This window comes from Ipomoea triloba, chromosome 13 (genome assembly GCF_003576645.1).
Source record: "Ipomoea triloba cultivar NCNSP0323 chromosome 13, ASM357664v1".
NCBI classification, from domain to species: Eukaryota; Viridiplantae; Streptophyta; class Magnoliopsida; order Solanales; family Convolvulaceae; genus Ipomoea; species Ipomoea triloba.
In genome coordinates, this window is record NC_044928.1 from 18,789,606 (window position 1) to 18,804,503 (window position 14,898).

Below are 14,898 nucleotides of genomic sequence, written 5' to 3' on the forward strand. Positions count from 1 at the left end.
GGTTTCATCAAAATCTATTCCTTCCTCCTGACAGTAGCCTTTGGCAACAAGTCTGGCCTTGTTCCTAACAATAACTCCATCCTCATTCATCTTGTTTCTGAAAACCCACTTTGTACCAATGACATTCTGATGATGAGGTCTCGGAACTAGTTCCCAAACGTCGTTCCTCTCGAACTGATGAAGTTCCTCTTGCATTGCTTGCACCCAATCTGCGTCGCTTAGAGCCTCATCGATCACCTTAGGCTCTATTTGAGATAGAAAACAAGCAAACATGCTTTCTCTGTAAGCTGATCTGGTTCGAACTCTGTCACGTACATCTCCGATCACTTGATCAGCAGGGTGATTTCTCAGCCATCTTAGGTCGGGTTGCGGCTCCTCAGTTGATACTTCCATTGAAGGTTGAGATATGGGTTGAACATCTATGATCTGGTTTTGATCAACTGAGTCAGGCGCTTTCTTCTTGGTAGACTCTTCATCATCTGATTCTGACTGGAGTTCTGCTACGTCTCGAACTATCGACTGCTTGTCTTCGAGAGGTAAGTTTGATCTCTCGATAGACTCTGGCTGATCTTCCTCAGCAGCTTCCGTTGTCTTTGATGGTTGATCTGTTGATGCCCTTTCATCAAAGGTAACATGTATGGACTCTTCAACCACCAAACTCCGCTTGTTGAAGACTCTGAGTGCTTTGCTTGTCGATGAGTATCCCAGAAATACTCCATCATCTGCCTTTTCTTCAAAAGTTCTTCGTTGAGTCTTCCCATTGTTGTGAATATAGCATTTGCACCCGAATGAGTGGAAGTGGCTTACATTCGGTTTTCTTCCATTCCACAACTCATATGGAGTCTTTCCAACTCCTTTTACTATCAAGGACCGATTTTGGGTGTAGCACGCTGTGTTGATTGCTTCTGCCCAAAATCCTTGTGATATGTTGGCTTGCGAGAGCATGGTCCTTGCGGCTTCTTTGAGAGTTCTGTTCCTTCTTTCAGCAACCCCGTTTTGTTGAGGTGTTCGAGCAGCTGATAGTTGATGATGAATTCCGTTCTCGTTGCAGTAGCTCTCGATTACTTGATTAACGAACTCTCCACCTTGATCTGACCGGATCTTTAGTATCGAGACTTCCTTTTCAACTTGAACTTGTTTCAAGAGATTTGGTAGGGCAATTTTTGTCTCGCTTTTCTTGGTTAAGAACACGGTCCAAGTGAATCTTGTGTAGTCATCCACTACCACAAGAGTGTACTTCTTTCCCTTTATGCTGGGTGGATCCACTGGGCCAAATAAGTCCATGTGAAGAAGACTTAATGGTCTAGTGGATGATGTATCGGCTTTGCTCTTGAAAGAGGATTTGATCTGTTTGCAACGTTGACATGCCTCACAGATTTTATCCTTTCGAAACGTCACTTTGGGCAGTCCTTCCACTAAGTTCCTCTTAGTAAGCTTGTTGATAGTCTTGAAGTTCAGATGACTAAGCTTACTATGCCAATCCCAGCATAAATCTTCCTTGCTCCTTGCTAGCATACATAGGGATGGTTTTGCAGACCTCCAATCCACTATGTACATGTTTCCTTTCCTTGCTGCTTCCAAGACGACTTCGAGAGATTCCTCGCTCATAATCTGGCATTTGCTTTTGGTGAAGATAACTTTGTAGCCCTTGTCACAGAACTGGCTTGTACTAAGGAGATTGAACTTGAGCCCTTCAACGTAGGATACTCCCTTAATAACCAGCTCATTCTTTTGAATTTCACCAACAGCTTTTGTGCGTCCCTTCTTCTCGTTGTCGCCAAATGTCACCAAGGGACCTTCGATAGGTTGGATGTTCTCTAGCAGTGTTAGATTTCCCGTCATATGTCTCGAACATCCACTGTCAATGAACCACATGTCCCTGGTGTCCTGCAAGGCAATTAAGCAAGTTTAGGTACCCAAACTTTGGGTCCTGGTGGGTTAGTGAGTTTAGGCATCCATTTATACCTTGTGCCCATTATTCCAGGCCTAGGCGCAATGTAGCCATTGTACGTTTGATAATTATAAGGAATGCTAGCAAAGGTTTTAGGCCTCTTTGGTGCATAAATCAACTTAGGTAGAGACTTTTCGACCGGCTTATGCACCATGCCTTTCATACGCTGTTTGGTCATGTGAAATTGCTGAAAGTGAGGTTTCTTCCAGAACTTGTGATTTGATGACCAATTCTCACTAGATGGATAGAGTCTTCCTTTCTCCATCCGTGAGTTCCTAACTATGTGGATCTCAGACCTTCCATATTTGCCTTGAGGTGCATTATATGGAGTGTAGCTCTTTTTGTACTTGGAATGGCCTTGCGAGAGATAGCAAGGTGATCTCTCGATATTGTTTACCCGGCCATTCTTCGTAGCTTTCCTATACTTTCCATTGCTGGTGTATAGGGACGGTTTATGAATAGCTACTCTGGTCTTTTCTGTTGGTCCTTTATGACCTTTATTTGGTTTGGGTTGAGATCCTCCATTTCTTGAAGTTCCCAAACCATTGGTCTGTTTATCTCTCGAGAGATGGTCTTGATGGAACCCTAGACCGGTTCTATCACTTGTAGGTCTGTGATCAACCACCATTTTCTCCATAGCTTTGGAGGAATTAGTGTATGATGCTATGACCTTTCGAAGATTAAGCTCTCTCGTCTCTCGAGCTTTGCACTCTTCAGATAGTAGGATTACTTTGGCTTCTAACTCACTTACTTTGAGAGTCAGCTCCAAATTCTCTTTCGAGACGTTCTTAAGCATATCTCTTTCAGCAGTTAGCTTGCTGTTTTCATCCATCACTCTAGCATGAGTGCTATTGGCGATGTTAAGGTTCCTTCTGAGCGATTCCAACATCTCGAAGGGGTCCTCATCGCTTTTAAATGAAGAACAACGAGAGGTAGAAGTAGAGCAGCGAGATGTAGGAGTAGAGGTTACCTCGTTGTCAATGGCCATTAGGCATTGATTCTCCTCTTCCTCGGTGTATAAGCAGATGAGCCCCCTCTCATCCTCTGAGCTGCTGCTGCTTTCGCTGGAGCTCGACGTCTCGGACTCCTCGATTGTCCTCTCGAATTCTTCAGCAACAAGCGCCTTCCTGCGCTGATACGTCTTTGATGATCCTTTGAAGCCACCTTGTGTTGGCTTCTCCCTGGATTCCTCTATTCTCTTGGAATCCTTGCCTTCTTGGCCCTGATGCTTGCTTACTAGTGGGTAAGGGCATTCGGCCTTGAAATGTCCCGGTCTTCTACAGTTGTAGCATAGACCCTGATTTTCCTCCTCCGTCCTTCTGGATGGATATCTCTCATTTTTCCTTCTTGAGGAGGAAGGTGAACTTTTGTTGCTCTCCTGGTTCATCTTCATGTATTTCCTGAACTTTCTCACAAAGAGAGCAAACTGTTCGTCAGACATAACATTCATAGGATTAGAGTCTGACCTTGAAGATGTGGATGGTTGCTCAGCAACAAGTGCTACGTTTCGTCGATCCACAATGTCCTCATCTCTTGGGAACATCTCGAACTCGAAGGCTTTGAGATCCCGGAAGAGTTTGTCTGTTGTGGTTTCCTTCAGATCTCGGTGATCTCTCATCGTGATCACCTTTACTTCCCACTCCTTAGTGAGGCCACGTAAGACCTTCAGGTTCAGCTCCTTTTGTGGGATCTCCTTTTCAAGGTCACTGATCTCGGTTGTGAGCTTCATGAACCGAGACTCCATGCTGTCGATGCTCTCTCCTGGCTTCATCTTGAAGTCTTCGAACTTCTTCATGGCCACGGTGAGCTTGTTTTCCTTTTCCTGTTCGTCACCTTCACCAATTAACATCAAAGTATCCCATACCTCTTTTGCCGTTTTGCACTTCCTCACTTTTGGGAAGATGGTTTCGTCTATAGCTCTGAAGAGAATATCCTTGGCAATATTGTCCAGGTTGTTTCTCTTCCTATCATCACTGGTCCATTCTTCCCTAGGTTTTGGGATGTACTTTGGTGTTTCTTGGGTTTGAACTGCAGCAGTATTAACCATTAGGATCTTGACTGGTCCAGAAGTTATAACCTCGGCCATCTCATCATGGAGGGCTGATAAGTACGCAAGCATGCGTGTTTTCCAGTCGTCAAACCTGCTAAGATCAAAGAGAAGATGTCTCGACAACATGCTGTCCATATTGAAAAATTATCTCGTGCTTTGAAAATATTTAAGAAGATTTTTCAAAGAAGGATCTCTAGGCAATATAAACAAAGGTTTATATCGATCAGAGAACTTGCTCTGATACCAATTGTTGGTCCCAAGGGGATGGGGTACAAGTCTAGAGGGGGGGGGGAATAGACTTGTATAAGATTTTGCAAATCTTTTCGACCTCTCGTGTGTATTGAACTTAGGATGTTTAGGTTCGATACCTCACGAGGTGAAGACAAAGTTTTATGCGCAGCGGAAATGTTATCCCCTTTTAGTTAGCACGAGTTTGAGTTAGTTCGAGAGGTGTGATTATATGCAGTGCAATCGAGAAGTTAGCGAGAGATAAAAACAGAAAGTAAATGCAAGAGAGATTTTTAAGTGGTTCGGCCAACCCGCCTACTTCCACTCTTCTTCCAGAAACTCCCTGGAAGGATTGCACTAAAAACTTCCCTTTCTAGTACAATAACGAGCGCTTGAGCTTTGATCACCAAGCCCGCCTCAAGCCTCAGGTTTTTCGCCCCGCTTCCAGTTACTCCACCTCTCGAGCACTTGACCTTTGATCACCAAGCCCGCGTCAAGCCTCAGGTTTCTTTCGCTCGGACAGCAGCCAGGTTACTCCGCCTCTCCTCAGGTTTTTCTCCCCGCTTCCAGTTACTCCACCTCTCGAGCACTTGACCTTTGATCACCAAGCCCGCGTCAAGCCTCAGGTTTCTTTCGCTCGGACAGCAGCCAGGTTACTCCACCTCTCCTCAGGTTTTTCTCCCCGCTTCCAGTTACTCCACCTCTCGAGCACTTGACCTTTGATCACCAAGCCCGCGTCAAGCCTCAGGTTTCTTTCGCTCGGACAGCAGCCAGGTTACTCCGCCTCTCCTCAGGTTTTTCTCCCCGCTTCCAGTTACTCCACCTCTCGAGCACTTGACCTTTGATCACCAAGCCCGCGTCAAGCCTCAGGTTTCTTTCGCTCGGACAGCAGCCAGGATACTCCACCTCCCTTGCTTAATCCAAAGCAAGACGTTGTTGATAGTCACAGTTGAATGTAACAATCTCCAATCTGACCACAAGCTATCGTTGAATCAACTTTGATGTAGAGCAGCTTTGGTCACCTTCTGGATGTATGACAGTTTAGCTTTGTAACTCTCTTCGAACACTAAGATGTGTTCTCTCGCTGTATTGAATATCAGGATGATATTCCAAGTTAAGCACTTTGCACTGGAACGTTTTTATCAGACACCTCTTGTTAACCTCTTGACCTCTTTCACAACCCCTTTTTTCAACCACACTTCTTCTGTGTCTTTACGTCCTTATATATGAGAGTAGAAGAATAGTTCCGTTGGAGGGAAAACTATTCCGTTTGAAATTGGTCTCCCACGCCGAACATGGGTCTTTGCACAATTTCAGCATTTTTCATGGAGTAGTGGTCTTGTAACTTGAGCCTTTTGTTTTGTAGTGAATATTCCATATTCCACTTTCTTGAGTTCATGCTTCACTTGCTTCTTTTGGATAAAGTTACTCTTTTTATGTTCCCATCATTCCTTGTTTGGGGAATCTGACCACTTCAGGATTGGTGCACTTCTTGACCGTTTGTGGTGGAGGTCTGACGTGTCATCCACTTCCGTCCATTTGAAACCTCCCGCTCAGCACCTCTTCAATATTTTATCTCCATGATATTCTTCTTCTCCAAACTTAGAGTATTTTATCTGCACATGTTGACTAACATTCAGCCTCTTGGAGAAGTGCCGGTTTATCGAGACCATAAAAGATGTCTCGACCACTTGATGTTTCAATCCCATGTATCGAGAGGTCTATCTCTCGAATATTCTTTACGTCTCGAACTCGATAGGTTTATCGAGAGGTCCTTACCTCTCGAACTTGGCTTGTGTCTCGAGACTTAGTTGATGTCTCGTAGACCCTTATTCCTCCAGAGTTGTCTCGTGCCTGCTTCTGATCTATCTGTTTGCTTACAACACGAAAACTTCTAAGTTGTTCAAACAAGTTTACCTTAAGCTTAAATATTTCCCGAGTTGAGCTCAAATTACCCGGTTGTATTTTCGCTCTTAGTTTACTTATCGAACTTACATTGTTTTGCCTATGTATCGAGACTTGGGGATTCTTACTTAACAGTTGGTATCATCAAAACCTATTACATGATGTTCCTAACAAGCTACACAGCAAGAATGAACCACATTGCTAAAGGGGAATGTTGGGCAATCCAACACAACATTAAAATGGGCTTGGGAAAAGGGTGAAAGGAAAGTGTGGATCATGAGTGACTCTGAGGAAGCTATCAACTAGATACAGGGAGATGAGGAGCTAAGACGCCCAAGCAACCACATTACGTGTACCTATAAGAGCTGGATTAATAAAGATTGGAATGTGAGAATCGTATAAATAAGCCGTGAGGTGAACAAGGTTGCAAATAAGCTAGCCAAGCTCGTAATAAGAAGAAAGTGCGAGTGGATTGAAATGGGAACCCCCAGAAGTGGATAAAGATTTGATAACATGGCAGGAGAGCACCTCTAAAGCTAGGCAATAGCCTAAGCGGGCCCCCCTTCCCTTAGATAAAAATAAAAAAAAAAAAACAAAAATAATGGTTATTTGACGTTATTATTGCGCTCTTTGTCATATTTACTATTCACTAGTTAAACTAAGTATTTCTTCTTTGCTTATTTTATTTAATATTTTCTTATAATTTTTAACTTCAATTTTTTTTATAGATTTAATAATACTTTTAATGTAATTTTTAAATTATAAATTATAAATTATATATACTAATGTTAAACAAAATATTACAAAAAATTGATTTATAAATAATTTGAGTCGTGTTTCGTTAATCGAATTAGATATATAAAATGAGAGATGAGCATTAAGTTATTCCTTTTCCTAATGTTTTATCATTTTCTTAAAAAAATTTAACTCATATAATTGGTTGTCCATTCTCTAACTTCATCTTGTCTTCTTCCAAATCTTGGAAGAAAACAAAGCCTTCTCAGCTCCTTCCAAACCTAGAAGAAGACAAATGGTTTTCTTGCAAAATTGGAAGAAAAAGATAGACATCTTCTTCTTCCAAATTTAGAAGGAGATATACTGGCATGACTATTAAAAACTAGATAAAAAAAAGCATCGTACACTTGTAACTAAAGTTCCTCTTTAAAAATAAAGAAGAGAGAGAGAGACTCTTGCTCCTCATGTAGTCATCTCTAGATCTAAAGGTGATGTGAGGGGAAGAAACTCTTCTTCCTCTTTGTCACTAGATATGGAGATATGGAGATAAGTACATCAAAGGAAATCATCATGCATGTCGGTTATTTATTTATTTAATAATTCTATAGCAATCTCAATATGTTTGCTTGTTTTTCTTTTTTCTTTCTTTAAATATAAAATTATTAGTAGCACATACATGTTATATAAATGTTAAAATTATACCTAAATGACATGTCAATATATATTTTCTAGTTACATGATGATGAACTGCTAAAAAGATGTGATTAATTTTTTTTAACAAGTTTGAATTTTAAATTGAAACATTTTAAAATTTAAAGACTTAATTATCATTTACATATAAGTTAAACGATCTGCTTGACCCTTATATTAGGAAAGAAAATAATGATCATCACTAATAATAGTCTATGGTCGGAAGGTAGTTCCGTAGTCATGTGCATATGAGCAAGTATATATGAAGAGAAGTGTATGGAAGGTCAGGGAATAGAGTATTCTTTCTTATTCTAAGGTCGGGGAATGAACTTGGTGTATACAACATGAGCGTGTAGGTGAGGAAAAGGGTCAAAAATCCTATCTCTAACATTAATGCGCCTTTTATAGGAGAGTCTAGGTGAGCATGTTGGACCTTCGACATGTTCTACATGTGTTGAGCATATGTTTGACAATCATAATTATCACACTAGGTGTCCAGATGGGTCTAAAAATGTGACGGGACGTGATACAACTATCATTTTATTCGGGGAGTGCTTTTGAGTTAAACGTGGCACAAAAAACATAGTGACCGGTTACATTAATGAATTTTATGGTCAAATCCGGTGGGGAACGGGCGGTGAGACTTGCGTTGAAGCGGAGTCTACAAGGCACTCGTTCGGATCGAAAAATGCGGTCAAGAGGTGATGTCAATATGGATCAAATATGATCGGTTTAGACCGATCCCGCTCGAATACATTCCGTCGTATTTGTGTATTCCCTATCAATCACTTATAAAAATGAAAATATTTAAAAAAAAAAAAAAAAAGGAAAAGCAAAATTTATAATTTCACCAAATTTAAAATACCAAGGTAGGGAAAGGTTGCGTGTGGTGCAATCTAATTGGTTGGTGGAAGCCATAAGTTGCATCTACCTGTACCAAATCAAAACCCCTCCAAATCTGAATAATTAAGGAAACTACAAACAATTTTAAAACCCTAGAACTATTCTAGTAATACTCTACAATCTACAATACAAAATACAAACACTAGTCCGTCTTCTCTTTCTTCCGTCATCTTTCGGCCTCGCTTTTCGACTTTTCCCATCTCCCCTCTGCAACTCTTGCAGTAAGTAGGTTTTCAGTATCCAAACCAAAAGCAAAAGAAACAGAAAAAAGAAAAAGAAAAATCTAAACCCACCACCCACCCCGACCACCCACCCGCATTGCTATTACAAATTACAAAACCCATTTTTTGTTTTTCATTTTTTATTAGGAAAGGAACAATCTTTGTTTGTCTTAAACTGGTGCCAGTAATTTTTTTTTTTATAATGGATTCTCAAGATTCTCACCACCCTCAGCCTCAATTCCACCACCAACAACCACCGCAACCCGGGCCCACCATGATGGTGGCGCCGCCTCAGCAGGCCAACTCTTACGGTATGCCCAACAGTGCCATGATACAACAACAGCAGCAGCAGCAGCAGCAAAACCATCGTTTCCCTTTCAGTCCCATGGTGGGTACGGGCTCGAGTCAGGCGCCGCCGCCGCCGCCCACCGCCGTGGATTACTCCGACGGATCGTCCCCCAGGGCGGCGGCTTCTGGGTTCGGCATTGAGCTCCCCGCCAAGAAGAAGAGAGGCCGCCCCAGAAAGTACTCTCCCGACGGTGGCATTGCTCTTGGCCTCTCTCCTACGCCCGTCTCTCCGATTTCCTCAATGGGGCCCGCCCACGCCGACCCCGCTGGTGGGACCGGGACCAGCAACGCGGCCATGACTCACTCCTCCTCCGAGAATCAACCCAAGAAGGCCCGAGGGAGGCCTCCCGGCTCTGGAAAGAGACAATTGGATGCTCTGGGTATATCTCTTGTCATTGCCTTTAATTTATAATCTCTTATTCTTTACTCATTTTTTGAGAGTTTTGGTTGATAGGGTCGACTGGAATTGGCTTCACACCCCATGTAATCACCGTGCAAGCTGGAGAGGTGACATTTATATTTTGATTGTGATTGCTAAATTTGCATAAATCGTGTATAGTTTTATCTCTGCTAAATTAGTTTGCTTTCAGCAATTGTAACTTTCCAGATTTGTTAATAATTTCTTCTTTCGGGGTCTTGCTATCCAATTTGATCTGTTAAGGCCTTTTATTTATTACCCTGTATGAGGAAAGAAGAAAGAGATCACTAGCTGGAAAATTCATTACCTAGAGTTATTAAGATATTCACATGGTTAAGCAAAAGTGTCAGTATTATGTGATTTGGAGCCGGGTAGCTGAAGTTTAAATCTTTACCTGGGATAAAAATAAATAATGCAATTATGCTCAAAGCTACATTTGAAGTAATTAATTTTTTCCTCCTTAAATGCTTGGAACAAAAGGTTCCAGAAGGGGAATTTGTCTCACAATGTTAAGATCTGGGTGGGTTCTTTCTACAACTTTTGGGATCATGTTTTTGTCTGGAATTCTCAGAAACTTTAATTAATTTTATCTTCATCCTCCAAGAAAGCTATTTTTCAGCATGATTTTCTTGAAAGAATTGATGCGTCCCTTTGTTATAAAGTTGGACAACTTTTTGTTCATGTCCAACCAGGCTCTGTTTTGGTTTCCTTAACTTTGAAAAGCTGTTTTGAATTGTTCTCGCACAACCAGAACTTAATATTTGTGCTAGTTCTTCAATGGGTTGCTGTTACATAATCTATTCTCAGAATTTTGAGGAAGAAGATGCATTTGTGAAGTGTTCCAACTCCCTTGATATAGTTCTCTAATAGATTACTTTTGTGTCTATCAGGGATTCAGGGCATCCTAGAAACAAGTAGCATAAATAATGCCTTTTAACTTCTAGTTCCTTTATGCTAGATCTCTCATTATACTCTATAGCATTGTATTCAAGCTTAGAATGAAATATTATCACCCAATCCATGAGTACCCATTAACACATGCGTGACTCACATGTGTCACCTTTGTTTGGGTGGGCTTGAGGTTGGTTCTCAAAGTAACACCCTCACAATACTTGATTTGACCCACCATATATGAGGTTAGTTTGCTAGGTACCCCCATAGGGCGGTGGATGGGCGCCTAGTTTCTTAAGTAAAAACACGACATTGCTTTTTTGTCTAATTTATCTGGCCTCCCAAGTAGCCTTCTTTATTCTTTCTTGTTCTTCCTTCTTGGCCGACTGGGCTTTCTTTCTTCTTCAATTCCTTCTTTATTCTTGACCGGTGGGTGGCATCTCGCCCAAAAAGTCCGCTATGACAACAATGATTTTGATGTAGGCGGCCGTTCAACTAGTCGATTGAGTTGACCAACTAGTTAGGTTCTGAAAGTAAGACTCTCACAAAACATTATATGACCCACCATATGTAAGGTTAGTTGAATTATACAGAGTAGTTATATTTAAGAACTAGGTTAGAATTTATTTTCTTATTTGTATTAATATTTTTTTATAAAAAATATTTGTATTTATTTTAGAGTCAAATTAATTGGAGTGGCATTTCACTTAATACAATTTTGGGTAGCGAAGATGGAGAGGTAGAAGATGAATGAACTTAATAGGTATAGATTTGGTGCCATTTATTGGCACTTTGCATTTTTAATTAATTTTGTTTTAGTTTACATTAATTGTATAGTTTCACTTTTGCTGTGATGGCACAATAGCAGCAAAAGGGACAAGAATGTTTCCAAATTGTGTAAGATTAGAGTAAACTAAAGAGAGGTAGTGTATTTCTAAGGGGTATCTTCTACAAAGGTGCTCTCTGTTGTATTTACGTGTTGTTTGGGGAGTGGTAGAAAGGTGAGTCAATATTGTTGTAATCATCTTGTTAGTAGAATTGCTCTTTTGGCCATAGAGGGAAAGTTGAACGGTATATATTATCTTGTTCATTTTTTTCTCAATTTGATCATTTTCATCACTTGTCTAATTTCTTGGTGTGGGTTGGACATTGTGGCTCCCAACAACCAATTAGCAATTATGTTATTCCAGAGTCTATACAGTGGTAGTGGCTGTCTGTGCTAATTTCTTTAATGGTAAATTGTTACATTTTATGTGATTCCTTTAGTTTCTTGGTTCATGTTAGTGCATCCACCTGCTAAGAACTGTATCCTGCATAAATAAAAAGGTTCTCATTTTCTGACAGAAGTAGGCTGTTATGTTAGTTGCTCTTAATGATTCTTATTATTGTATTTATCAATTTTCTCGTGCTATTAGAATATCAGATGTAGTGCGACCCTTTTTGTTCCAAAATCAATAATGCGTTAGAATAACTATCTCCTAGTTATAAGTTTGTCCGTTAATGGTTAGACACTAATTATTTCTCTATTGCAGGATATAGCTAAAAAGATAATGACTTTCTCACAGCAAGGACCAAGAACAGTTTGCATTCTCTCTGCGAGTGGTGCTATATGCAATGCTACCCTTTGCCAACCATCATCATCTCTTGGAGGCACTGTGACCTTAGAGGTTTGTTTTCTTTTGCATCTATTGACATTTTGTGTGTTATATGTCACACATTGTGATTTCTTGGCCATGCTTAATGTACATAGACCTGTTATTGCCTATGTGCTAAAGTTGGTAGTTGGAACAATTTGCTATTCTTGATGCTTCTATAAAGAATGCTGTGAATTTACTTCTTTAATTTTGGTCACAAAACATAATGATTATTAATTCATTTTGGTGGTAGTTGTTATTGTTTGATAGCGATGGGCATATGAATTTTTCTCCCTTGTTAATAATTTTAGGCTTCACCTTTTACTTTAATGATTTTTTAAGAAGGTTAAGAAATTCAGTTTTTGCCTATATAACTATTGATTTAATCCAGTTATAATTTTCCAAAATAACTGTCAGAATATCTCACTGCATTGTTTAGGGAATAGACTGTGTTTGATGATGCATGATGTTTGGCTGTTTGGCTGTTTGCATAACCCCTTAACAAGCCGTTTGGTTGCAAGGAGAGAATTAGGGGGGAAAAGAATTGTAATTCCATGGGAAATGAATAAAGTGAGAATAAAGTAGGAATTCAAATTTCATTGTTTGGTAGGTAGGAATATAATTACTGGGAATTTCAATTAGTGTTTGGTATATATGAGAATTGAAAGGGAATAAGTAGCATAAAGACCAAAATGTCAGTGTAATTGCAATTCTTAGGGAAAGATGTAGGATTATTAGGGAGGGCAATTTGGTCATCACACCAAAAATTTTCCCCATGTATCATGGAATTGCAATTCCTAGGGGGGAGGTGGGATTTGCAATCCCAACCAAACATGCCATAACTTCTACAACGTTTCATTTGTACATTTTACTAAAAGTGGTGTTTGTAAATAAAGCATGTGATTTATAACTCACTAGCCCTCTGTAATATCCCTGGTGGACTGGTGGTATTGTTGTATGCAATATTTTGATACTTCCGAGAACTTGTGCATGCTTGTACACTTGTTACTTTTTAACTGCACCAATTACCATGAATAGAACTCTGTACATCCCCTATTCCCTATCCCATATTAAAGTACCCAAAGAAAAGTGTTACCCTGGTTTCTGCCTCTTAGCTTATAGTTGTGTTTGATCTGAAAATTGTGGTCATTCCTTAAATGCAGGGACGATTTGAAATAATCTCTTTATCAGGTTCGTTCTCACCATCAGAAAGTAATGGCAACGGTAGCAGAACATGTAGCTTGAGTGTTTCGCTGGCTGGGGCAGATGGTAAAGTTGTGGGTGGTGGAGTTGCGGGAATGCTTAAAGCCGCTGGACCAGTGCAGGTAATGATGCATTATCTGATTGTTTTGTCTGTATATAAAGTATACTTTTTTTGGGGTGACGAGGGAAACCCGTAGTCATTACCCAAGGGTGTGCACTGGGTAAACCTCGCCTTGTGACTCTAGTTGGCAAAAGACCACAAGGAGGTAAAGCAACCTAGGTTGCTCATAGCTGACCAGCTCAATTCGAACTTGTAACCTTGTGGTTACAATTTGTATCGTTAGCCATCTTGGCTGGGGTTACCCCGTATATAAAGTATATTTTCTCTGATGGGTTAAGAATGTTTTTCCATTTTAGGTAATTGTAGGTAGCTTCATTGCCGATGGTAAAAAGCCAAAGTATAAGCCGCCATCTTCTTCAACCCCGTCGTCAAACATGTTGAATTTTGGTGCCCCAGTCACGGGGGCTAGTCCCCCTTCTGAGGATGGCTCAAGCGAGTCTTCTGATGAAAACGGTGGCAGTCCACTCAATCATGGACCACCGCCATATGGTAATGCCGGCCAACCAATCCAAACTATGCCAATGTACGGAAATATGGGCTGGCCTAACTCTACTGTCTAGACAACGACTGTTGCTTAATTGACATGAAACGCATCTTTGGACATTTGACTTGTTGACTACCTTCAAGAGAGTTTCTTTGGTGGTTACCGCAAAGGCTAACAGGAAGTAGCGGGCGCTCTTTCTACTTCTAGACGGAGTCACCTCTACATTTTTATTCAGTGCATGCTCGGCATCTTGGCTGGTTAACAAATATGGCTCACAGGAAATGGTGTCTTTGCAGTAGCGGAATCTTTGTTCTAGTTGATTCGCCATATATATATATATGAGTATTTATAATGATGATTGTGAGACCCTTATTAGAAGTGTTAGTTGTAAGTCTGATCAACTGGAGTAGGATTTCCATACAATTATGAGCTCACTTTTCTGTCAATCATTACCATTTAAATTAGTTGATCACCATTTGCTCTCTCAGCTCAAAGGAAAATCTTGGTATGGCAATTCATGTTGAGTGTCTGCCATAATTTTCAGTTCGTGCTTGTGTTGTATAACTAATTTTAGTCCAAATACAGATGGTATGCCCATATGTTTTTTAAGGGGTTGCATAATATATTGATATTCGCAACTTAGAGATGAGGGTGTTAATTACACCTCTGCTTCAAGTGGTTAAATATGCAAGTAGTTTATGTTCTTGTTTGGCAATCAGCGGATAGTGAATTGTGTTACCAAGTTTGACTACTGAATTGTATTAAGTAATTTGTAAAAATATGTTTGGTAAAATTAGTTGTTTAAAGTTAATGGTTAACAAAGAAAACATAAGGGAAGTCACCTTGAAGATCCTATAAAAGGAGCCTAAGGACTCAAAATTTTAATTGTTTTGGTAAACCAAGGAGCCTAAGGACTCAAAATTTTAATTGTTTTAGTTGTTTACCAAACAGTCTCTATAATGTTGATAGTTATGGACATGGGAGATATAAAAAAAATATTTTTTGTGATAAAAAAAAAGGTAAGCAACAAAAAACTAGACACTACATCAACATGTAATGCAGTTTGTCACTCTAGTCTCTAGTATTGTATGTCATTAAAAAGGGGTCATATGTGAT

At 40.1% G+C, this 14,898-nt stretch overlaps 1 protein-coding gene across 1 annotated transcript; it reads left to right on the forward strand.

Annotated features, from left to right (window-relative positions):
* Nucleotides 1-8,586: 8,586 nt before the first annotated feature.
* LOC116001705 (AT-hook motif nuclear-localized protein 13-like) lies at nucleotides 8,587-14,391 on the forward strand. Its single transcript, XM_031241611.1, has 5 exons — nucleotides 8,587-9,411; nucleotides 9,486-9,538; nucleotides 11,873-12,007; nucleotides 13,138-13,299; nucleotides 13,595-14,391. The coding sequence occupies exons 1-5, from the start codon at nucleotides 8,886-8,888 to the stop codon at nucleotides 13,856-13,858; spliced, it is 1,140 nt and encodes a 379-aa protein (XP_031097471.1). The 5' UTR covers nucleotides 8,587-8,885; the 3' UTR covers nucleotides 13,859-14,391.
* The last annotated feature ends 507 nt before the right edge of the window (nucleotides 14,392-14,898 follow it).

Excerpts from the sequence above, each read along its gene's own strand:
- LOC116001705 (XM_031241611.1), top strand. The coding sequence starts at position 8,886 with ATGGATTCTCAAGATTCTCACCACCCTCAGCCTCAATTCCACCACCAA. Across the intron at positions 9,412-9,485 it reads GAGACAATTGGATGCTCTGG|GGTCGACTGGAATTGGCTTC; the intron begins GTATATCTCTTG and ends TTTGGTTGATAG. Across the intron at positions 9,539-11,872 it reads TCACCGTGCAAGCTGGAGAG|GATATAGCTAAAAAGATAAT; the intron begins GTGACATTTATA and ends TCTCTATTGCAG.